The sequence below is a fragment of the Ipomoea triloba genome, chromosome 11 (assembly GCF_003576645.1).
Source record: "Ipomoea triloba cultivar NCNSP0323 chromosome 11, ASM357664v1".
Taxonomy (NCBI): domain Eukaryota; kingdom Viridiplantae; phylum Streptophyta; class Magnoliopsida; order Solanales; family Convolvulaceae; genus Ipomoea; species Ipomoea triloba.
In genome coordinates, this window is record NC_044926.1 from 4,550,815 (window position 1) to 4,575,871 (window position 25,057).

Consider the following 25,057-nt stretch of genomic DNA (forward strand, 5'->3'; position numbering starts at 1 on the left):
ATATATATATATATATATATATATATATATATATATATATATATATATATATATACATATATATAAGTGATCATATGAGAAAGTACACTAAGATAAGTTGTCCATAGCTGACTGACTTAAATCAAGATTGTCAATATATAGATCGCTCCTACTTAGAGTTGAACTTAGAACCTTGTGGTTACTAAGTCATTAACTCGATCAGCTTGATTGAGTTACCCCATATCAATTTTACATATTATACTAATTAAATTTACACATTATTATGTATTGTAGAATGCATATATATCGTGTTCGTATAATTTGAACGAATAAATATATATAAAAGCATGCAAGTTGTATTTGCACCACATGCATTAATTTGATACCTATTTTATGCTAATAAAATTCACATTGTGCATAAATTTAGAAAAAGAAATACATCGTTGCCTAATGGATATAGTATGATTCTCGTACATAAGTTAACATTTACCCTTCTAATACGGAGTAAAAAATAATTATTAATTACACCATCAACCAGTTAAAATATGTTTATACCATTTGATAGCATAATTAGTTTCAAGGTATACAAACTAACCTGAATACATTACGTGACATATTTGAAAGATATTGTGTATTCAGCTAGAACTGAGCTAGCTTGTATTAAATATTTAGCAGCTTAGACATAAATTATTGTTTATTACAATGTGACCGGTTGTTTGGGGAGCTACTGTTGTTGGAAAAAATATAATAGCAAAAAAGGCGATGTAAGTGGTTATTTTGTGTTACAGATATATGTGGGGTCCATTACGGATTTGAGTCGAGTTAAAGCGGATTCGAATTACTCGTAGTGAGACGAAGATATCGATATATTATACGTTCAAAACGAATAATTATAATGAGTTAATTCTAAAAGTAGATCCATTTGAATTGAAAAATGAATGTAGAAAGACTAGAAAGAAACACTTGTCCTACGTTACAAAAAAAGTGAATTTGCACCACTATGTATATAAAAAAACCTTTTAGAAGGTTGAATTGTATACCATATAAAGGCTCTCTTTCGCGTACTGGCCTAAATCAAACCACAAAATGCCATGAAAGAATTTGAGTTGTGCTCGATGTTATTTTTATTGTCGGATGTCATTCATACTCATTGAGTTGTGCGGCCCTAATTTTCTTAGCATTGAGAGCAATATTTTCTCAATCTTATCCTAATATTGGTCCCCTCATCCTCATCACTAACATATGCCCTTTCTTTGTCCACAAAATCAAAAATTTTCTCCCTCTCCAAATAGTGCAGAGATAAATTACAATGATTCAACAGTTCATTAGATGAGAAAATATGAATGAATGAGAGGATTAATGTCTGGTAACCATAAGGACATTAGATGAAACTTTTATATTGTGACCGCCAATGCTTGATCATGTGTCTTTTTACCCACAATTTATGACACAAGAATCAATTGAACTACATGTGCGGACTTATATGTCCTTTCAATATCTTTAGCAAGTATTATTTAAGAAAAAAATGAGAATCAAATTTATTATAATATATTATGTTTCAGGGTAGGTAACTGAAGGTCATGTACTAAATTTTTGTATCATGATTCACAATACAATATGAATCCTAGTCCATGATATAATAATTGGTTGGAGACACCTTTAAATTTTTACCATACTCAGACTAATTCTCATTTGCATTGGACTAGCCAACAAGGAGATTGTGACCATTTTTTTCTTTTTTCTAATATTACTCGATTTCAAGTTTTTGTACTCGTACAAATTATGATATTTTTTTTGGTGGTCCATCTAAAATAATTGTCTATTAATTATTGAGTGTCCACCATTTTGAGAAACGTGCGTATTATGTCTATTATTTATTTATTTGTGTAGCACGAAAATACCTCAAATTTAATGATCGGAACATTTGATTTTTAGTTAAGAATGAATGACTTTTTTTCACTCAATAAAATCTCCAGATTATTATGATTGTTATCTATTATCTCTATGAGGTTCCTCTTCTACTTCGCCCATGTTGTGAATTCACTGGATTGCCCTTATTATTACCTTAATTTTGCCTTGAGGTCAAGTTCAACTATAATTTCTACAAACCTTGCTTCTCGACTTGTTTCGATCATTTCTACTCGTTAATTAATCTAAAATAAATAAGAAACTTTACCAATGTTAGCGGCCACATGGTATATAATTTGAATTATACAAAAAAGAAAAATTAGAGACATAAAATTGACTTTTAACCTTGTTGTTGTGAATGCCAATAATATGCAAGCATTTGACGATTTATACCAACAAATTTGACTTTGTTATCAACGTTAATGATGAACTAGGAAAACAACAACGATTTTTTTCTTCTAAAATTAAAATCAAACCACGTTGCTACATGGACCATGGTCTACAATAAAATTTGTCACAAATTACATCATGAACTAGGGTCCATTGCACGTACCATATGCATTATAGACTCTTTCCTTATTATGTACATGATTTTTTTTTTGAAACACTTATGATTCTTTATAAGAAAGTATCTATTATATACTTTTTCAATCTTCTTTAGCCCAACAAATCGATGTCTCCACCACCAAGGTTCGATTATGTGACATACTAATTTAAAATGGTAACAGATGTATTATCGCACAACATATATAGTATTCCGTAGTTGACATATATATACAATTAACATATTATGTTCTTTAATTAACATATTATGTATATGTAAACAAACTGAAAATACATAATACACTAACATTATCTGGACATAATCTATCTACAATATCCGTAGCCCACTGTATGATTGGCCATTGCTTCTGAATTCTGATCTTCATCTCTCACACACCTCAATCAAATTCAACATATGGACCCAAGATGCTTTACCTTCTGTAAGATATTTGAATCACATTCAACCATTACTATGTCACACAAATTTCAACCCTTTTTGAATCTCCCACAGCTCAACCTCCGCCATTTAAAAAATATATCTCAGCATCATTTAACATTATAACAGCCAAATAATATTCAAATTATACAAAACTTTGATATTGATTTGGCAAATTTTAAACATCTGAATATAATTATAACAAATAATTATTTAGATTCTTTTAACATTAAGCCTATTGAATATTGTCCGTGCATATACTTGTCAATAAAAAAAGACAATCCTTTCAATTTCCTCTTCAAATTCCTTTGCGTGCATAAACTTGCAACCAAAAAAAGACAATCCTTTCAATTTCCTTTGTGCATTAAGCTGAGAATATTGGATAGGCGTTTGATTGATTTATACATTTATACGCACGCCTCAAATAAAATCATATATATATATATATATATATATATATATCAACGTCATCCACGTGTCCAAATCTAATGGATTAAAAATATTAATTTTTTTTTTTAAAAATGCTATGGCATTTTCGTAAATAATTGAATATCGAAGTGTAAGTAAATTATGTTAAAAGTGCAAGTAATATAGTGCACCTAAGTGCAAGTAAAATGTATTACAAGTGTAAGTAAAATTTACACTGAACATCAACATTAAGTGTACCTAACGTTATCATTAATTGCATTAGATGTTATTGTTAAGTGCACCTATGTGAAAAATTTTATCATTAGGTGCACGAATGTTACCAAGGTAGATTACTTGCACTTATAAATTATCAAGGTAAAAAAAATTAATTTTTCTCTTAAAGTTGTAACATAATCATTACATATCAAATGTCCATCAATTTATTAACCTTTAACTCTAAGTTTATTTACCTATCTTTTGCATTTAGTTGCACTATTTTTTCATGCAATTAGAAACAACATTGATACTACATGTACATAATTTGTTAACTGCAAGCACATAATATGTTAACTACAAGTTTATAAAATCAACACATTAAATCCATAATAAAAACTTGCTAATTTTCAACCAATATCTCTTAAAATTATATCATAACTATGATTACATGTCAATTTATGAACTTTTAGCTTTATGACCAAACAAGGGAATATAACATTATCAGACTCAGATTACTTTGGTAATCTCAAAAGACCTGAACCAAACGCCACCTTAGAGTAATCTTAGAATTACTGAACGTGATATATTTGTAGTTAATAAATTATGTTCCTATAGATGTAAGTTTATGCACTTACTACAAAAGTGAATGTTGACCAAACGAAAGGAAAAGAAAATAAAAATCATATCATGGCAATTCTAAAGAAATGATGTTGATTTAGATCATGGCCTAAATTTGGGAGATGTTTTTTTTGAACCCAAGTTTAATTTTTCAACTTCGTCAAATTATATATTCGACCTTAATGATCCCACCCCTAAACTCATGAAAAGGTAAATCGAGTTAATCTAACTTTGAAATTTGATACTAAACTATACACTTTAACTCACAAAAGAGTCTAATTCAAATCAAAATCTCCAATGTTCAATTCGTGTCAAGAATTGAACACTTATCATACTGTTTAAAGTAATTTTTGAGTGATTCTTCTCATCAAGTAGAGTAATGGAATTAACCCAGGTTAGGAATGTAATGTGAGATTTTGAGAATATGTGATTACTTAGTTTGAATTGTAGAATATAATATTACTTTATTTAGTTTAGGGTTATATTTTATATTATATGAATCAATTTACTATGAATACTGTCTGAGAGATATTTGTTAAATGGTTTTGCTAGATACTCGTATTTAAGTTTTGATCGAACCGTACGGACGACATGGCTATCGACTAGTTTTAGATGTCAAAAGTTTCGATCGAACCGTACGGACGACTAGTTTTAGGAGTCCAAGGCTCCGTGCCGGTCGACATAGGTTACGTGAAAAACGTGGTTTCCTGAAATGACAAGTAGTCATGGTCATAGCCTCGTAGGATCATCAACACAATTATTAATTAATGCTCATTAAAACACAATTATTTGATTAACAACTGCGCATGGCGCTAGAAGACGGGTAAACATATTTTTTTAAATCATTCGAACAACGTGTCTTCACGCAGTACCGCTAATTTGTGTTGTTTTATATTAATTCCTTCAACCATTTTTAGTAAAATTTCTAATTTAGTTTGATGTAATGATAATGGTGTTAAATAATAATAATAATAATGATAAAATTATCTAAATTTATGAATGCCGCATGAGAGATATTTGTTAAATGGCGAGTAACCAGTAAGATAGGTTAGATAAATATGAGAATATAATATTTATATATGCTGAAAAATTTATACTAATCAATAATAAATTGTTTGTTATTTATAAGAGAAAATGTAATATTTTTAAGGAAAAATAATAATACTTCTGAATCAAAATATAATATTTAGGGGTTGAAGCGTTACTTATATAGAAAATGGTTTACTAATAAGAGATAAACTGATTGATTATAACTTATGCGCAAATTTTACGGTGGACCGCGGTCCACAATCAAAACGACGTTTTGATTAATGAAAATAAATGACTGAAACGACCTTCATTCCGTACAATTGCAGTTCACTTTCAACACAATTGCAATTCCCTTTTAACACAACTGCAGTTCCTTTTCAATATAACTGTAGTTTCATTCAACATTATACACTCAAATATGTGAAATTGTTATTCAGTTTCTTTTCAACACAACTACAATTTCTTTTATAATACACTGCAGTTTCCTTTCAACATAACTACAATATCATTTCGATATAATTACAGTTTCATTGAACAATATACACCAAAAAATGTGAAACTGTACGTTATTCAGTATCAGTTCAACACAACTGCAGTTCCCTTTCAACACAATTGCAGTTCTTTTTCGATATAACTACAGTACCAAAAAATGTGAAACTGTTATTCAATATCATCAGTTCAACACAATTGCAGTTCTCTTTCAACACAATTGCAGTTCCTTTTCAATATAACTGCAGTTTCATTCGATAATATAAAAACAAATGTGAGGTAGTATCTTTTGAGATGAACTGTAGTATTAGTTATGGAGCTCCGTTACGACCAATGTTGCAAAAATCCTGCCTAGGCGGCTGGCCGGCTAGGCGACCGCTTAGGCCGCCTAAGCATCGCCTAGGCCTCCTAGGCACCGACTAGACCTCCTAGGCACCAACTAGGCCGCTTAGTTGGGCAATTAACTATTGTTCTTTTTTTTAATGGGTTATTTCACTAAAAACAACATCGTTTTGAGGGAAATAACCCTAAATTGTACAAACTCTAGATATTTTTTAGGTTAATATTTAATATTTTAGTATTAACTATTAAAGTATTATATAATTTATAATTATTAGTCTTTAAAAAATTGAAAATACTTTAACAAATTTTTAAAAAATAAAATAAAAAAATACAATGGCGCCTAGTAGCCAGTTAATCCCGCCTAGGTGTCCTAGGCGCCTAACGATTTTTTCAATCATGGTTACGACTAACTCTAAAATAACTTTCCATCTGCATTCTTTCATTTCTATAGAATTTTGGAGAGACCTAAAATTAACTTCTCCATTTGAAAAAATGGAAAATGCATGGGTGAACAAATTTTCTTTGTTTACCTTCAGCTAATTCCTTTATTATTGTTTGTTGTTGTTATTATTGTTATTATTATTATTATCTTTATTATTGTTATTATTATTATTATTATTATTATTATTATTATTATTATCTTTATTATTGTTGTTGTTGTTGTTGGTATTATTTATCATTTATTATTGTTGTTGTTGTTTTTTTTTTTTTGAAAACTTGTTGTTGTTGTTATTATTATTACTACTACTATTATTTTATTATTATTATTATTATTATTATTATTTTCTTTATTATTGTTATTATTTTATTTATTTATTATTATTATTGTTGTTACGTTGTTGTTGTTGTTGTTGTTGTTGTTATTATTATTATTATTATTATTATTATTATCTTTGTTGTATAAATATACAAAATAATGTTATATAGGATGATTGTATTTAATGAATTTTTGAGTATTTTATTTCTTAATCAAACTAGGTACTAAAACTAAAGAAATAAAAAAAATTTTGAGAAATGGAAAGGAAAAATGAAAAACTGGAGAAATGAATGAGGAAAAATGAAAAACTAGAGAAATGAAAAATTGGAAATGGAAAAAACAGAAAAATGAAGTACGACCATGAGTCTCTACAAATTAAGAACTGAGCCTTATGTATTTGCACTAATTAGATATAGTAAGGACCAACTACATGTTGATCGGTATAAGAGTCATACTCTAGTAATTCTGTCACCTTTTAGAGCAATTATTATAATCAAATCAAATGAAATATAGTAATACGATTAGATTATATTAAATTTGCTCTTGAATTTATTTTATAACTTTAATCCATGAAAAATTTCACAGCCGGTACACGAACAATTTAATTTTATAACATTATTATCATCACAAATTGATAATGTAAAAAGATATTTGAACGTGACGAAAATGACGACGATGGGCGACATAGCAATTTTTTATACGTGTAAGACGTAGGACGTATTCGTCAGAAATGGAGTCGTGACTCGACTACTCGACAATTACTCAAAACTCCCTTACACGTCGCCGTTTCAGGAAATTCGTTGATTATAAATAGAACCCTGCAGACACGTATTATCAGTCATCACTTCTCTATATATAGTCTTTACAGTCTTTTTTGTTGCTCGACCACTCAGTCATATATATATACTCTAACGTTATATAGTGAATTGAAGGATTATTATAAGAGGGACACACAAAAAAAAAAAAATGGCAGAGAGGTCTGGGTATGAGATATTGGTGTTGTTTGCGTTTGTGATATGTGGGACTTGGGGGGTGTTTCATTATCAGTTTAAGGTTCTGCCGGAGGCCCTGAGTCCCGAGGATGCCGGCGTCACAGGCTTCTCTGAGGTGGCGGCCATGGCTCACGATAAGGCATTGAGTTCACTTGGCCCCCATCCTCTCGGCTCTGCCGTTCTTGACACTGCCCTCCAGGTATATATGCCCTCATATATATATATATATATATATATATATATATATATATATATATATATATATATATACTAGTTTTATACGCGCATTTCGCGAATGTGTTAATGCCCAATATTTATATTTAAATAAATATTTGAAAGTATATCAATGCAAGATTATATAGGAGAAGTTTATACATGGGTAATTGAATGTCGAATTTTTTTATTTAAATATATAACTCAAAGTATATGAATCCACGATAATATAGAAAATTCATTATAATTATTACTAAAATAAATGTTTGCAATCTTGTAAAATCGATAGTCTAAATATTTGGTCTAAAAATGATAGTCTAAATAAATACTACTTTTAATTTGAATTTTTCTAAGTGTTCTTAATTCTCTTTTGAGTAACATTGTCATTGTCTTCATCTTTACTATTTGTTCTCTTCTTTTTTGTTGGTAGTGTGTTATTTGCAATTCGGTTATTGTTGGTAGCATAAATGACAACGTCATGCAATGAGATTATGATATAGGAGCTATGGACTTTCCTTTAGGTGTTCTGCTTGGGGTTCATTTGGTTCAACCATTATTATTGAATGAGTCATTGTGGATAAAGAAATCCATAGTTTAAGAAAAAAGATTAAATAAATTAATAAATATTTGAAATTTTAAAATATTATGTATTCCAAAGATATTAAAAAGTAGTTTCTCGCTTCAATTTGCTGAGTAATGGGTTATTCGAGTACTTTCATTGTCAACAAATCCCCCAAGTAGTTAATATAATTGGTTTCAAACTATTTTTTTTCATGGTATTAAAGAAATACATATGTATCATTTTTTGGTGTAACTACTAATTTATTTAATTCAATAAGAGTAAAATAGAGTGATGCTTCAATTTGTTGGGTTATTATTTGAGTACTCTCTTTGTCAACCAATCCCCAAGTAGTTAATATAATTAGCTTCAAATTATTTTAAATTTTTTTCATAGTATTAATAAAATACTTGGTAACTAAATATATAACATTATTTTTTACTATAACTTTGATATTTAATTACAAGATATTGTAAAAATAAGATAATGGACAATGTAATGAATATCAATTGATAAATTTGAATGTAAAGAATCTTTGCATGAGAGAAAATAAAGACAATATAACTAATGAAATTATTTCTCTTATTTAATTTAATTTTTTGATAATGAATAATTTTTTCAAATAAAGGTATTGTAGACACATAATTCTAAATTAAAGAAATACATATGTATCATTTTTTGTTGTAGCTACTAATTTATTTAATTTAATAAAAGTAAAATAGAGTGAGAAACTTAATTATGTCAAATTTAATTGAGATGAAGTTCGAACCTAAGACCTTTCTTATAGAAATTAATGGGTAAGTTAAAAGTTAACGGAATGTTAACGGAGAAAAGAATATTTAACGGAAAACTTAACGGATAATCATAAAAGTAAGGTTAAATTAGGTAATCTCTATTAATAATATTAATCTGAATTATTTTAACCATCTATTTGATTAAATAATTCATCTGAACCATCCATTTGATTAAATAATTTGACCGNAAAATTCTGAATCGCCCACGGATCAGGACCAGCCTGTTAATTAAAAAATTAAAAAAGGGAAAATGGAAGAAACAGAAGATCAAGCCAAGGTTAACAGAGTTTGCTTAAGATTATTCAGATCTGTATTTAGGCAAGCATATGCATACACAAAAACTGATCAGTTTGTCTGCATAGGTAGCTCAGTTAGTTCTTAGGTATATATAGATGACAAAATATATATATACCTGAAATATTCCGGACTTCCCACCAATACCCATGGCTTCCAAGTTAACAGCCACTCTGACAGTATTAATCCAAGGGTGCTGCATGAACAACATATATATATATAGACATAATGTATGCAAGTAATAACCTAAAGGAAGCAGAAGATGAGATGAGATGAGAGATGAATGTTGGGTGAAGAAAATTAAACCAACCTGAGTTACAAAGCTATGGGAGCCATCCAAGCCTTCTTCCTCCCCAGTATTAAACAGAAAGATGACAGAATTCTTGAAGCCACTGGCCTGCTTTGAAAGCCCACGAGCAAGCTCCAACATAACAGCAACATTAGAACTATCATCTCCAGCTCCTTCCCTAATATAAACAATAAATCCAACCAATTTAAACTCTATAACGTATAACTTTAATTTGCAGAAAGCTGGCATTGAAAACACTTATTACGCTGCGAAAACGGTATCGACGTGGGCAGAAACAAGAATAGCATTGTCCTCCTCGCCTGATCTTAGTTTAGTTGCTGCAGATTTTGATGATATTCTGATTAGAACATGCTTCATATCCGAGTAAACCAGGGTTTTCCCATAATATGATCCTCCGGACAGAGTATTAACCCCGGTATTTGCATGAAAACATTGCACTTCCACGTTAACATCCCCGTATGCCTCTTCCTGAATAGTTTTTGCTGCTTTCAACACATACTGCATGCATGCCACAAATACACGCATCAAAATAATTTCCCTAACTTTAAAAACTTAGGTATATATATATATATATAATACTTGCAATTACGTGCATTCATGCGGGACGAATTACAGACCGTCTAGCTTATGCGTATTCACGTAGTAGCTTGTGTGCTACTATCAAGGGTCTCTTGGGACCCACTGAAAAGTGCTGGTCTCAATTGATTATATATATATATATATATATATATATATATATATATATATATATATATATATATATATATATATAATCAATTGAGACCAGCACTTTTCAGTGGGTCCCAAGAGACCCTTGATAGTAGCACACAAGCTACTACGTGAATACGCATAAGCTAGACGGTCTGTAATTCGTCCCGCATGAATGCACGTAATTGCAAGTATTATATATATATATATATACCTAAGTTTTTAAAGTTAGGGAAATTATTTTGATGCGTGTATTTGTGGCATGCATGCAGTATGTGTTGAAAGCAGCAAAAACTATTCAGGAAGAGGCATACGGGGATGTTAACGTGGAAGTGCAATGTTTTCATGCAAATACCGGGGTTAATACTCTGTCCGGAGGATCATATTATGGGAAAACCCTGGTTTACTCGGATATGAAGCATGTTCTAATCAGAATATCATCAAAATCTGCAGCAACTAAACTAAGATCAGGCGAGGAGGACAATGCTATTCTTGTTTCTGCCCACGTCGATACCGTTTTCGCAGCGTAATAAGTGTTTTCAATGCCAGCTTTCTGCAAATTAAAGTTATACGTTATAGAGTTTAAATTGGTTGGATTTATTGTTTATATTAGGGAAGGAGCTGGAGATGATAGTTCTAATGTTGCTGTTATGTTGGAGCTTGCTCGTGGGCTTTCAAAGCAGGCCAGTGGCTTCAAGAATTCTGTCATCTTTCTGTTTAATACTGGGGAGGAAGAAGGCTTGGATGGCTCCCATAGCTTTGTAACTCAGGTTGGTTTAATTTTCTTCACCCAACATTCATCTCTCATCTCATCTCATCTTCTGCTTCCTTTAGGTTATTACTTGCATACATTATGTCTATATATATATATGTTGTTCATGCAGCACCCTTGGATTAATACTGTCAGAGTGGCTGTTAACTTGGAAGCCATGGGTATTGGTGGGAAGTCCGGAATATTTCAGGTATATATATATTTTGTCATCTATATATACCTAAGAACTAACTGAGCTACCTATGCAGACAAACTGATCAGTTTTTGTGTATGCATATGCTTGCCTAAATACAGATCTGAATAATCTTAAGCAAACTCTGTTAACCTTGGCTTGATCTTCTGTTTCTTCCATTTTCCCTTTTTTAATTTTTTAATTAACAGGCTGGTCCTGATCCGTGGGCGATTCAGAATTTTGCTAAAGTGGCAAAACGTCCATCCGGCCAGATTGTGTCACAGGTTTGTTTTATTTGTGTTGATCATATCTCATATGTGCATATAAGTATCCTACTTGAACTTAAGTTTTGGACAACTTGGTACTGCAGGATTTGTTTGGTTCCGGGGTAATAAAATCTACAACTGATTTTCAAGTGTATAAAGAGATTGCTGGTCTGTCTGGCATGGACTTTGCATTTACAGACCATACAGCTGTCTACCACACCAAGGTAAGACATTAGACTTTGGATTTGATTGATTCCTAAGTTGTTTTCTGATGATTAATTAAGTATATTTTGTTAATCCAGAATGACAAGCATGCTCTTTTGAAACCCGGTTCGCTTCAACATCTGGGTGAAAATATGCTTCCATTCCTGCTTCATGTTGCAACATCACCCGATTTTCCAACAGGGAAGAACACTCTATCCCAAGGAAATTCTGAGGAAGAAGTGGATACAGTTGTATACTTCGACATTCTGGTACTTCAAATCACCACATCTTATGTTAGTTTGATGAGTTAATGCCATTAACTGTTGGATTGTTAAGGTTTTTTGTTTTTGTTTTTTTTTCCTAACTAATGTATACTTATCCAAAAACAACAGGGAAGATTCATGGTTGTATACCCTCAAAGTTTAGCTGATATGATCAACACATCAGTGATAGCACTAGCCCTTTTCATGTGGTCTGCATTACTAAATCAGGGAGGGCTTTCATCTCTAGTTTCAATGGCACTTTCAGTTTTGAGTATTCTACTCATGTGGATATGCTCTCTCGGTCTCTCTGTCCTGGTTGCTTATATCCTTCCAAGTATATCAGCATCCCCAGTTCCCTTCATTGCGAGTCCATGGCTAGTGATTGGCTTGTTTGCAGCACCTGCTCTACTAGGGGCCTTCATCGGTCAACACGTGGTTTATCTCATTCTTCACAAGTTCTTGTCATACACATTCTCAGAAACCAAGGGATTTTTGCCTCTTTCTTTCGGAGGAGACGAGGAAGATGTGGCTGTGTTAGACTCTGAAAAATGGATGTTTAAAGCTGGTATGTTGCAGTGGCTACTTGTCCTGGCTGTGGGGAATTATCTCAGCGTTGGAGCTTCTTATTTCGCCTTGTTTTGGATGATCTCACCTGCAGTTGCTTGTAAGTTTCCATATCCCTTACTACGGAACCAAATTTAAGCTCGTCGAGCATATAATATATAAAATATAAACATACAGTCTCACTGTCAGCTTAAACGAACATCCAGATTTCCTGTTTGAAGTACTGGCGGAGTCAACCAAGCCACTCAACCCACTAACCGCGGCCATAGGATTGACTGTTCCATTAGTAGTTTCTTCGGGTGTGTTTGTTCAGCTGGTGAATACACTAATTGGGAATTTAGTTCGGTTTGTAAGGTAACACCTAAGAGACTAAAAGTCTAAAATCTTCAATGTTGGAATTCTTCAATGTTCAAACTTAAATCTTTGTGATGTTGCAGTAATCCTGGAGAGCAGGCAGATTGGATATCTACTGCAATTGTTGCAGCACTTATTGCAGCTATAGTATGTTTGACAATGGTTTATGTTCTGCCATATATTCACAATTCAGGCAAGTTTAATTTCTCTGCAATGTCTTGGCCAAACCTCCATAATTGCAAGATTTGATTTTTACAGTGTAGTGTGTTTAACTTTCAGGTGCAAAATACCAATTTATAACGACTACCTGTATCGTGTTTCTGGTCTCGCTTGGCGTGGTGGTAGAGAACATGGTTCCAACCTTCATTGAGGACACTGCAAGAGCTGTAAATGTGAGTATATCATCAAACAAATTCATTGTAAACTATATTAGCTTAAAATTTTAATTGAGACAGAATACATTCTTCAATTTAATATAAGAGTCCACCCATACAAGAAGTCATGGGTTTGAATCTCTGTGTCACTTAATTAATAAATAGAGACTATGATGGTCCCCGTGTTGCTGGGAACCTGAATTCTGGCGTTGTGGGTTTGTTTGTAGATTGTGCAAGTGGTGAATAAAACAGGGAACGCTACGGTGTCGCACATCTCTATGTTTTCGACGACTCCGGGAGGGTTGGATGTGGAGGCGGAATTGCTTGGAGGAGGATTGGTTTGCGGGAGAGAGAAGGCGTTTGATTTTGTGTCATTCACTGCCTATTATAGTTGCTGGACTGCTGAACTTGGGTGGAACAATGCCAAGATTCCGGCGCTTCGTGTTGGCGGTGATTCCGAGGAAAATGGTGACAGAGCTACTTTAGTCCATATCACTACAGAAGATGCCACTCGCTGGTGCCTGGGCATTAACACCAATGAAATCCAAGACTTCCAGCTCAAAGGTACACTCCTCCTCCTACTTCTTTTTCACTAGTTCTGTTGCACGAAGAGGCCAGTCCAACATCTTGTCATTAAAATATGAGGGTGATTGTTATTCAAGTATAAAGAAATAGAGTGTTTTAGTTATTATAAACTATAACTTTTGGCAGTGATCCTGACATCTTAATGGGCGGAGGCCGGTAAAGAAGTCCATCAATTAGTAGTAAGGATTGTTTTGTGAAGAACTAAGTCCAACATCCTACCTCGCGAAAATATGTAATGGTGATCTATAAGAAAATAAAATTGGGTATTCACTACTAGTTATAGCTATGTTTGATGCAAGCAGAAACCATGCAATTAAGACTGATAAGTGCTGGAAGGGGAATTGTAGGGCGAAGACCTATAAAAGCTAAGTCTATCAATTGATGGCTAGCACCTTGCCTTTGAAAAATGTGATGACCATCTATAAAGAAATAAAGTTGGGTTTAGGGATGAAAATGGAGCGGGTTGGGACCAGAAGGGGAGGGGTATCCTTGTCCTTGTCCCTGTTCCCGAAAAATTGCCATTTCTAATTGGGTTTTCTCTACCTAGCTGCTATAACTTTTGGCATAATGATGCAGATGAAAGTGGGGAATTAATTTCGCGCGGCGAGAAAAATGGCGTGGATGGTTGGCACATTATGCGATTCGCAGGTGGGAAGAATTCGCCAACCAAGTTCGACTTGACTCTCCACTGGCACAAAAACAGCTCTGGAAAAAGAGTCGTGGAGGGATCTGAAGGTGAAGAAGTGCTGCTAAAACTGAGAGCAGATGTAAACGCAATAACTCCAGAATTGGATAAAATACTGGAGAAGATGCCTTCTTGGCTTTCTCAGTATGGGAAGTCAGCTTCACCCTTTACCTTAGCATACTTCGATACTCTTTATGTTGCAGACCCTTCTCTAACAATGGGCAGTTCAGTTTCTGTGGCAAGTGAGTAGAAGTATCACCCTCTCAGTTGTAATAAATTTCTACCACAAATAATAAAAAGAATATTGTAATTTAGCCGTATTGATTTTTTTATCGTTATTTTTGTTAGTGGCATAAAACATAAAAAATTATTACTTACCTCCGCCCTAGGTCTAAACCCTTAACAATAGTTGAAAGATCAAAACTATATAAAACATGTGATAGATAAATTGTGGATAAAGACCTAGAATGCAGCTCTAGCAACTGCAACTGCAACGTGGAAGTTACTTTTGTTGCAGTTACTTTCAACACCATTCAGTGGTCCTCCCACCTAGAAAGCCGCTGAGTCAGTATATTTACCTCTCAAACATCTTGTCCTGGCCAGGTGTGTAGAGACCCTTAGTGTGAGCGAATTTTGCCAACTAATTATTGACTAATTGTCAAATTATTATGTGTCTTTTATTTTAATAGTTAACCACCAAAAGTCCAAAATATAGCAAAAAAGGTTATAATTACTACACCACACGATTAACTTGTTAATATGTTTATTATTCTATTTAATATTAACATTAACTCGAAAAGAAATCTCCTAAAATATAATTTTCTAAAATTAAATTCTTTTAATGCAATATATATATTTCTGTACAAAGTTATTATTAGTTTACATAATTAAATCAAAATTATTAATTATTTTAAGTAATAATAAATAAATAAATAATAGTGATTTTGGAAGAAAAAAAATTAAAGTTAGATCCGTTTGCCGCAAAGAATGACTCGGCATTTCTAATTATTAGAGTTGTTGTAATTGTTGTTGTGAAATAATAATATTAACAATAAATATAATAGATAAATTTAGGCTTGTCAATGACCTTGTCGTCCAGTGATATGAGGTGGCTCTACTAAATGGGACATCTTGGATTTGAGCTTAAATAAAGACGGTATTGACTCTTTTTGCTGGTTTGGAAACTTGAAAATGTTTTATGAAAAATGATTTTCATAAAATTAACTTTTCATGTTTGGCTGAAAGTAATAAATTGAATTTCAAAAAATGTCTTCTGACTTAAAAACTATGAAGATATTTTTCTTTGACTTCATTTTCCTTGAAGATAGTTTTCAATTTATTATGAAAATTTATTACTTTAAAAAGAAAATCACAACTACGTATTGATATACATATGCTTAAAAAATCACAGCTACGTATTGATTGATTGATTGATATAATAGGTATTTCTTAAGCATATGTATATCAATACGTAGCTGTGATTTTTTTTAAAAGTCTTTTACTAATTGATTGATTGATATAATGGGTATGTGATTTATGATGGAGGAATTAATGGTGGGTTGAAGTTTTTGGTTGATGTCATGTGTGTAGGAACTGACCTATGGTTCAATCCCTCCAAGACTTCAATTTGTGTTGAATAGGAGGACTGGTAAGATGGAGTTGAAGAGCATACTAAAAAAATGATACTCTGAGGAGGGTACAGATTCCATATAACGTTGTTTGTCTACCAAACCCTAATTGAATATTGTTTCATTTTCATTAATATCAGATGTCTAAAGAAACAAATGAGATATATTCATAGAAACCGAATATTTTTTAAAGTTGCTGGAATAGCTCAGTTGGTTAGAGCGTGTGGCTGTTAACCACAAGGTCGGAGGTTCAAGCCCTCCTTCTAGCGAATTTCATCTTTTCACAACATCCCTTGTGCATTTATCCCCAGGAATGAATTGAGTGGGGCAATTATACCCCGATTAAATTCACTACCTAATTTCATCAATTAATTTTATTTTCTTTTTCATATTCCTCCAATATCTATCCACGTACTTCAAGCGATGTGACTAATTCATTTAATTTTGATCGTATCCATTTGGGACACATAAAATTTTGATATCTACTATAATGTTTAGTTATTAAATCTTGATCCTCTTTATTCTACAATCTACACATACATTTTCATTAATTAATGTGGACTAACGTTTTTCCATATGAGAAAAACTCACACTTCCCGTAATGGCATAATATGCATGATTACTCTTCTTTTTTTAAACTCTAAGCAACACATGAATCGTAATCTCTTTTTATCATACTCTTGATTTGATCTCTTTCATATGGTTGATTTTAATACCAAATTAAAAAATATATTCTGTTTCAACTAAAATTCTAAATTGACTGTCTGTTTATGTTTATATTACTTCATATAGAGAAACACGAATTGCACAAAATGATTATTTGTTGGTGTGCACATTTTCATTTTTGATGTGCATACAATATTCTAAAATGTCATATTGGCATACGTTATGGACATATATATATATATATATATATATATATATATATATATATATATATATATGTATATATGTATATATGTATATATAAATTAGTGATTGTATGAGACATGAGTACATAAGAACCGGCAAGTGAAACAAATTTTTGATAGAAGTGGGACATTTACCTTTGTAATATGGAGTATAAAATAATTATTTAATTAGACAATCAACTAGTTTAAATAAGTTGATATCATTTAGTAACATAATTAGTTTCGAGGTATACAAATCTGAATACATTAGCAGCTAGTTTAGACATAAATTATTGTTTATTACAATGTGACTAGTTGTTTAGGGAGTTATTGCACATGAAGTCGACAATCGACATATCATCTTTTGGCTGAACACTCAAATCAATCATGACACATGACAATTACTAATATGATGGTAAAGTGATGACAAATATGATTCTTACTAGCGGTGCCGTTCAAACTCTGAGGCCGATTTCTTGACCAAAAGCAATCGAGAAACATCCTCAAGCCTATGACACTCAAGTTATTGGGTTAGTAAATTAGCCTCATAACCCATCATCATAGAAAAACATTGATTAAAATGGAAAGAATTTGAGTTGTGCTCGACATTATTTTTATTGTCGGATGTGCATGAATACTCATTGAGTGGTGTAGGCCCCTAACCCTCATCATTAACATATGCGCGCCCTTTGTACACAAAAGTCAAAATTTTCTCTCAAAATAATTGAGAGATAAATTACAATGATTCGTCCATTAGATGAGAAGATATGGGCTACTGGGAGGACTAATATCTGTAACCATAAGTAGTCACATTAGATGAAACTTTTTATATTGTGATTGTCAATGCTTAATCATGTGTTCTTGTCTACAATCTATCACACAAGAATCAATTGAGCTACGTGTGCGGATTCATATCCACAAATTATCACACAAGAATCAAACGGTGTGCGAATAAAGTTGCTCATGTGTTAGCTAGAAAAGTACTATCTAAGTCGAATTGTGTGACTTGTTTTTTATTTTTATATTCTGTTTTCTTCTATCGTTCGTGTACTGCAGCTTGATATGAACTAATTAATTGTGGTCGTTTTCTTCAAAAAAGAAAAACAAAAATTAGGATTTTTTTTGGTGGTCCATCTAAAATAATTCTCTTAATTATTGAGCCATCTCAATTTGGCAAAATGGTACACCATTTTGAGAAACGTGAGGTATTATGACTATTATCTATTATCTCAATTATTATTATTTTTTTTGTTTGTTTGTGTCAATCAATTAAAAAGGTGGATTATGGGGGTTCCTCTTCTACTTCGCTCATGTTGTGAATTCAGAGTTTGGTACACTGTAATTTGATTGTAATTGAATATGTCAAAATTATATTGTTTGGTTGGAGAAAATAATAATTTCGTCAAATTGTAATTTCCTCAATTGGTTGAACTGCAATTTATGTGTATACCCCGATGAATTGCAATTCATTGCTTCTAGGAAGGAAGAAAGAAATGAAATAACAAATACGCCCTTAGTTATTATTACTACTATTATTACACAAGGTCATTTTAGTTTTTATACCACTTATTTCCTTTCTCATTCCCAATAATTCTTTTTTTTTTTTCTCTCAATCAAACAATGTAATTTGAATTCCTACTTTATTACAACCTTATTCTTTTCCCACCAAAATTACAATTCCTTTGCCCTCTAATTTCTTCTTTCCAACCAAATGCCCTGTGAATTGCCCTCACTATTACCTTTTGCCTTGAAGTCAATTTTAACTATCACATCTACAAACCTTGCTTCTCGACTAGTTTCGATCATTTCTACTCATTAATTAATCTAAAATAAATTTAAAAATTTTACAATTGTTAGTAGCCACATGGTATATAATTTGAATTATACAAAAAAAAAAAAAGATATAAAATTGACTTTTAACTTTGTTGTGAATGCCAATAATATGCAAGATTTGAAGATTTATACCAACAAATTTGACTTTGTTATTGGCATCGCCAACCACTTTTCACATGAATCATGCTTCTTAAATCAGTGGATATAGAGGGATCCATGCAATGCACCAAATCAATCCATCGCAGAGGTCCTGCCTCACATGCACCTCATCTTGTCAAATGAGATTAATTCACGCCTTTTATACGATACATGTATTCTCATTAATTATTATTGATTGTGTGGACCTACTATCAAATAATGTACATTCAGTAAACAAGTAATGTATTTTTAATATAATAAAAATGTACATTATATTCAGAAAAAGTATATGAATACTAAAAGTACATTATTTTGTATAATGTATATTCAATACACGAATAATATTTTTAATATATTAAAAATGTATTTTTTGTTATCGTCCACACTCCACACAATAATTTGTAATTAATATCATATGGACCATATATTATATGCCACCAAAACAAAATCATTTTGGGATTGTATTATTTTTGGCAATAGAGATTAGGCGACCATTGCGGGATTGTATTATTTTTGGCAATAAGGGACCATAGCCATTTGCCACCATGTCCGCACCTACTTATTGTACCGAAAATCATTAATATGAGCTACCTAGCTTTCAACTCGTAGTTATACATCTTTTTTTTTTTTTTTCTTCTTCTCTCCCTATCTCAATTATTAATCCAAACTAGTTTATTCTTCGGCTACCTTTCAGCCGTTAGAAAATATTTTGAAAAATTGAAGTGGGTAATATTACTTTTTTTATTTATTTTTATATTTTACTCCTTCCTTACCTAGTATACATTAATTGATCTTTAAAAAAAATATAATGACTACTATATTTATTTATTTATTTATTTCCACCAATAAAAAATTTAGATTGCATTTGTTTGTTTCCACCAATAGTTTTGCAATTTTCCTCGGGGTAGAAGATAATAAGTAGTAGGTGGAGATGGAGGGCAATAATCAATAGCATAAGGCAAATGATTGGTTCACACAGCTGTGTAGATCACGGTCCAAAATGATGTCATTGAATATTATGAGTTAGAATAATGTACTTTATGTGTTAAAATAATATACTTTATGTAATTAGAATAATAAAACTTACATAATAAAATAATGTATTTTATAAGTTAGAATAATGTATTTAATGAGTTAGAATAATATACATTATAAGTTATAAAAATTTTTAGACAGTACACCACAGTCCACCCAATAAATGTTGGTATCAGAAGTGGTAGGTATACATTATCTCAAACAATATATTATCATTTATCATCTTCAATTCACACTGCTCAGACGTGCCAGAGCGACACGTTAACACATTTAAGACAATACTGTACACAGCTTCTTTTTTTTTTTTTTTTTTTTAAAAAAAAATTATTTTTAAAGGCTTATGTTGTATGTTCTAATCTATTTATTATTTAATATATATGTGCGAAGGAGTTCTCAAGTGTAAAATGTACATAAATTTCAATCATTAATTTTGTCAAGATCTATGACTCTTAAAAAAACACACTTTGAATCAACAAAAATGTGTACTTGAATGCTGCACTCGTAGGGGCCGAGAAGTAGATCCCAGAGCCTACCCAATCATCGGCTCCTTCTCTATCCTCACCAACCGCCGGCGGCGCGTGCAGTGGATTGCAGATGTTATCAACAGTACCGGAGGAGGAGGAGATGGGAGGAAGCCGAAATCGATCGATCTGGGAATAAATTGCCAATAGCAGGAACATAGGGACAAATAGAGAGGAGCGTGAGATTGTGCGTGGATGACATATGATTTACCTGTGTAATAAAAGATTTGACCCGCCTAACAGATTGAGACCCGTGAGACGGTCTCACATGCATAAATTTTTGCCTAAGTATTGTACGACATATTCAATTAAAATAATATTTTTTAAAATTAAATTTGTAACTTTTAGATACGAAAATCACACTCTACCTTATCGAATATCTTTCCAAGTGACTAGACTAGCCAGCAGACGGAAAAAACATTGTTGGCTGAATTGAGGAAGTAGTACGTGGTCACTACTCACCAGTCAACAGTCAACGGAACATTAATTAATAGATGATCATTTGTTTAGATTCATTCATCCATCTAATTTAATTATTAATGATTATATGCTCTCTAATACTCATACTTCAACTCCTGAGAATGGTGTATCGTGAAGGATTTGTGTGTTATTTTTATTTCTTTTACATTGATTGCTCGAATTAATTAGTTATTTGTAAATCATGTTAAGTCTATGATACAATTTCATCGACTTTACAAAATATTTTAGGTGATATTTAAATCGATGAAGATAAAATTTTATTCTTAAATTAATTTTACAGTGGAATTAAGACCTTAACTTGAGTGATATAATATTAGTATTCTGGTTGAGAGATATGTGCGTGATTATAATATTATTTGTTAGAATAATCTATAAGTTGATATATAATATCGGTGTACTAAAATGTTACATATTTTCATTTTCTAAAATTTTTCATTACTTTTATTTCTTGGCATGACATTTTATATTCGTTACTCGGTGAATTATTGTATAATCCTATTATAGAAATGTCATAAAAAGTGTTCATACAATAATGAACTATGATACGGAACATATAATAAAAACTCATATGTTAAGTTTGCATTCACTAATGGTATTTTTGTCACTTTTACTGGGTTGAGGAAAAAACAAGTTGCATGTAACAACCTAAACTGTGCAATCGGGTAAATTTTTCTTGAAATAAGAGTCAAATAAACCACTGAACTACACACAGAATTGTAATTAGGCATTCGAATTCAAAAAGATTGTAAAAGAGTTCTTGAACTACACAAATTTATGCAATTAAGTCTAAATTGACTCGTTTACTTATAATTGTGCTGACGTGGTGGTTACTAACTTTTAAAATATTTTTTAAAAAATAATTTTAATTAATAATAATAAAATTCAAAAAATAAATGAATTGTCGAAATATATTATTACAAAATACATTATATTACTCCAGAATCTTCATTATTCTAACGCGTACACAAAGCAAGAAATTTTTATTTTTTTTAACATCAAAATAATATTATTTTGAACCGTAATCTACACAGCCGTATCCCCGGCCCACACAATAATTTGACAAGAGGTTTGAACGTGACGAAAATGACGACGATGTGGACATAGCAAATAATGTATATACGTGTAAGAAGTAGGACGTATTCGTCATAAATGGAGTTGTGACTCAACTACTCGACAAGTACTCAAAACTCGCCCCTCCCCCCCTACACGACGCCGTTTCAGGAAATTCGTTGATTATAAGTAGAGCCCTGCAGATACGAATTATTTACGTGTCATCACTTCTTTATACATAGTCTTTATTACAGTCTTTTTCTGGCTCGAACACTCTAAGTCATATATACACTGAGTAACGTTATATAGTGAGTTGAAGGACAAAACAAAAAAAATGGCGGAGAGGTCTGGGTGTGAGATATTGGTGTTGTTAGCGTTTGTGATATGTGGGACTTGGGGGGTGTATCATTATCAGTTTAAGGTTCTCCCTGAGGCCCTCAGTCCCGAGGATGCCGGCGTCACAGGCTTCTCTGAGGAGGCGGCCATGGCTCATAATAAGGCATTGAGTTCACTCGGCCCCCATCCTCTTGGCTCCGCCGTTCTCGACACTGCCCTCCAGGTATATATGCCCATATATATATACACACATATGCTACTTAATCTCTCAACATACTTTCATCTTTTATATATCCGACAAATTTGACTAATGTGCCATAATCATGCTCTTATCTGATCTACTGTCGCCGTCACTCTCATTTGGATATATATATATATATATATATATATATATATATATATATATATATATATATATATATATGTGGGTGCGCTCAAGTGACTATGAGAGAACTGAGAACTAATAGCAGCCATCACTTGTCTAGACCTAAAAGATCATATGTAATCTATACTATTAATAAAAACAATATCCTCAGTTTTAACTTCCCGCCCAAAGCAGACCTATAATATTATGGTTTGCCTAATATTGTAAAATATGGTAATAAAATTCCTATTCCTAATACAATTGTAAATTAAAATAGAATTCCTAATAAAATATATTCTTCCCTACGTTCCTATTCGTAATACAATTCTAGACTAGAATTACTAACTAATGGTAATAATTCAATATATATATTTCGCTGCAATGCAATCTATATCCTCAGTTTTAACTTCCCTCCCAATATAAAAAATATGAAAATTTGGCATAATTCAACCCGCAAGGCCAATAATAAAAACAATATCCTCAGTTTTAACTTCCCTCCCAATATAAAAAATATGAAAATAATTCAACCCGCAAGGCCAATTGGCGCACAAGTCAAGGCTTTTTAAGTTCATTTTGGGATTTCATTTGCACCCCCCTGCGCGCGAGAGAGAGCCTTTATGCTATACAATTCAATAAGCCTTAGAAAAATCTTGTATAAGTAGTGGTGCAAACCACTTCTCAAACCAATGTGGGACAAAAGTTACTTGAAAGGTTTTTCTCTATATTTTTCTAACTCAAATGGGTCAAACTTTGAGAACCAATTTCTCATTCACCCATTATCAGTTTTGAGCGTACAATATATCAATCTTTTCGTCTAACTACGAAGAACACGAATCACTTTGACCCGACCCAAATCCAAAGTAGACCCACATATATTTGTACCACAATATTGCCAGTAAAATGTCATTTTATGCTAATTTTTTTCCAACAGTTATTTGTCCAGAGAATATCAACGTGTTGAAGGAAGAAGATGATATATAGTGAAGGGCAATATCATCTTCACTATATATCATCTTCTTCCTCCAACACAATGCTCTACGGTCAACCAACAATTACTCAACTGATTATCCCATTACTCCCATGTAAATATTTCTCTAATATAGTTATACTTACTGAATATCAAAATATAAGTGTACCTCAAGATCTTGCAATAACTAACCGACAAGTAATTAAATTAATGAATATGATGCAATAATGTAAATTATCAACCTATTGCATTTATACACTTATTTTAAAACACTGAATTTTTGTGATATTTGTTGCATGCAAGGAAGACTCATACTATAATTGCATTTATACACTTATTCATACTCATATTCGATGTTACAATTTATATAATTGTATATCGATTCAACTATTTCTTAAAATATTATAACAAATTCATTCCGTGCAACGCACGGGTGAAAATACTAGTTTAAAATAAAACATAAAAAAAAATACGGTCATATTTTTGTAAATAACTCAAACTTTGAAGCAAGTAATTGTGCAAATATGCTAATAATCACTTAAAAGTGTAATCATTTTCAGGTGCAAGTAATTTACTTTTTCACATTCGTGCACCTTAACGTCTTTATAATGTCGGGTGTAACTAATGATAATGTTAAGTGCATTTAATATTGTTGCTTACTATATTATTGTTTGCACTTTTAATACATTTTACTTGAATTTTAATACATATTACTTGCACTTAAGTATACTCTATTTTTTTTTTTGGTGCTCTCTTAGGTATACTCTATGAAACTGTTATTTATATTTTTTTTTATACAATTTACTTGCACTCTGAAATTTAATTATTCATGAAAATGGCTTCACGTTTTAAAAAAACAGTCTTAGTGATTTGTTAGATCTGGACAGATGGACATCTGGGTTTCTCAGTTCTTTCCTGAGCATATGATTCTCAACCTGATTTGTCTATATATATATATATATATATATATATATATATATA

The 25,057-nt window shown here is 31.8% G+C and overlaps 2 protein-coding genes and 1 non-coding gene across 3 annotated transcripts in view; all 3 read left to right on the plus strand.

Annotated features, from left to right (window-relative positions):
* Positions 1-7,655: 7,655 nt before the first annotated feature.
* LOC115996579 (endoplasmic reticulum metallopeptidase 1-like) lies at positions 7,656-15,154 on the plus strand. The gene is made up of 13 exons (XM_031235873.1): positions 7,656-7,916; positions 10,868-11,121; positions 11,209-11,365; positions 11,480-11,557; positions 11,749-11,823; positions 11,910-12,029; positions 12,108-12,278; positions 12,402-12,936; positions 13,043-13,190; positions 13,274-13,383; positions 13,470-13,582; positions 13,792-14,128; positions 14,726-15,154. The coding sequence occupies exons 1-13, from the start codon at positions 7,692-7,694 to the stop codon at positions 15,082-15,084; spliced, it is 2,682 nt and encodes an 893-aa protein (XP_031091733.1). The 5' UTR covers positions 7,656-7,691; the 3' UTR covers positions 15,085-15,154.
* A 1,503-nt stretch (positions 15,155-16,657) lies between these two features.
* TRNAN-GUU lies at positions 16,658-16,731 on the plus strand. Its single transcript has one exon. It is a non-coding gene; the product is annotated as a tRNA-Asn (tRNA).
* Positions 16,732-22,623: 5,892 nt separating this feature from the next.
* LOC115996783 (endoplasmic reticulum metallopeptidase 1-like) overlaps positions 22,624-25,057 on the plus strand; it is a 7,777-nt gene continuing 5,343 nt past the window's right edge. The window contains exon 1 of the mRNA XM_031236190.1: positions 22,624-22,968. Within this exon, the coding sequence (XP_031092050.1) occupies positions 22,744-22,968 (225 nt within the window). The 5' untranslated portion in view covers positions 22,624-22,743. The remainder of the gene's footprint in view (positions 22,969-25,057) is intronic.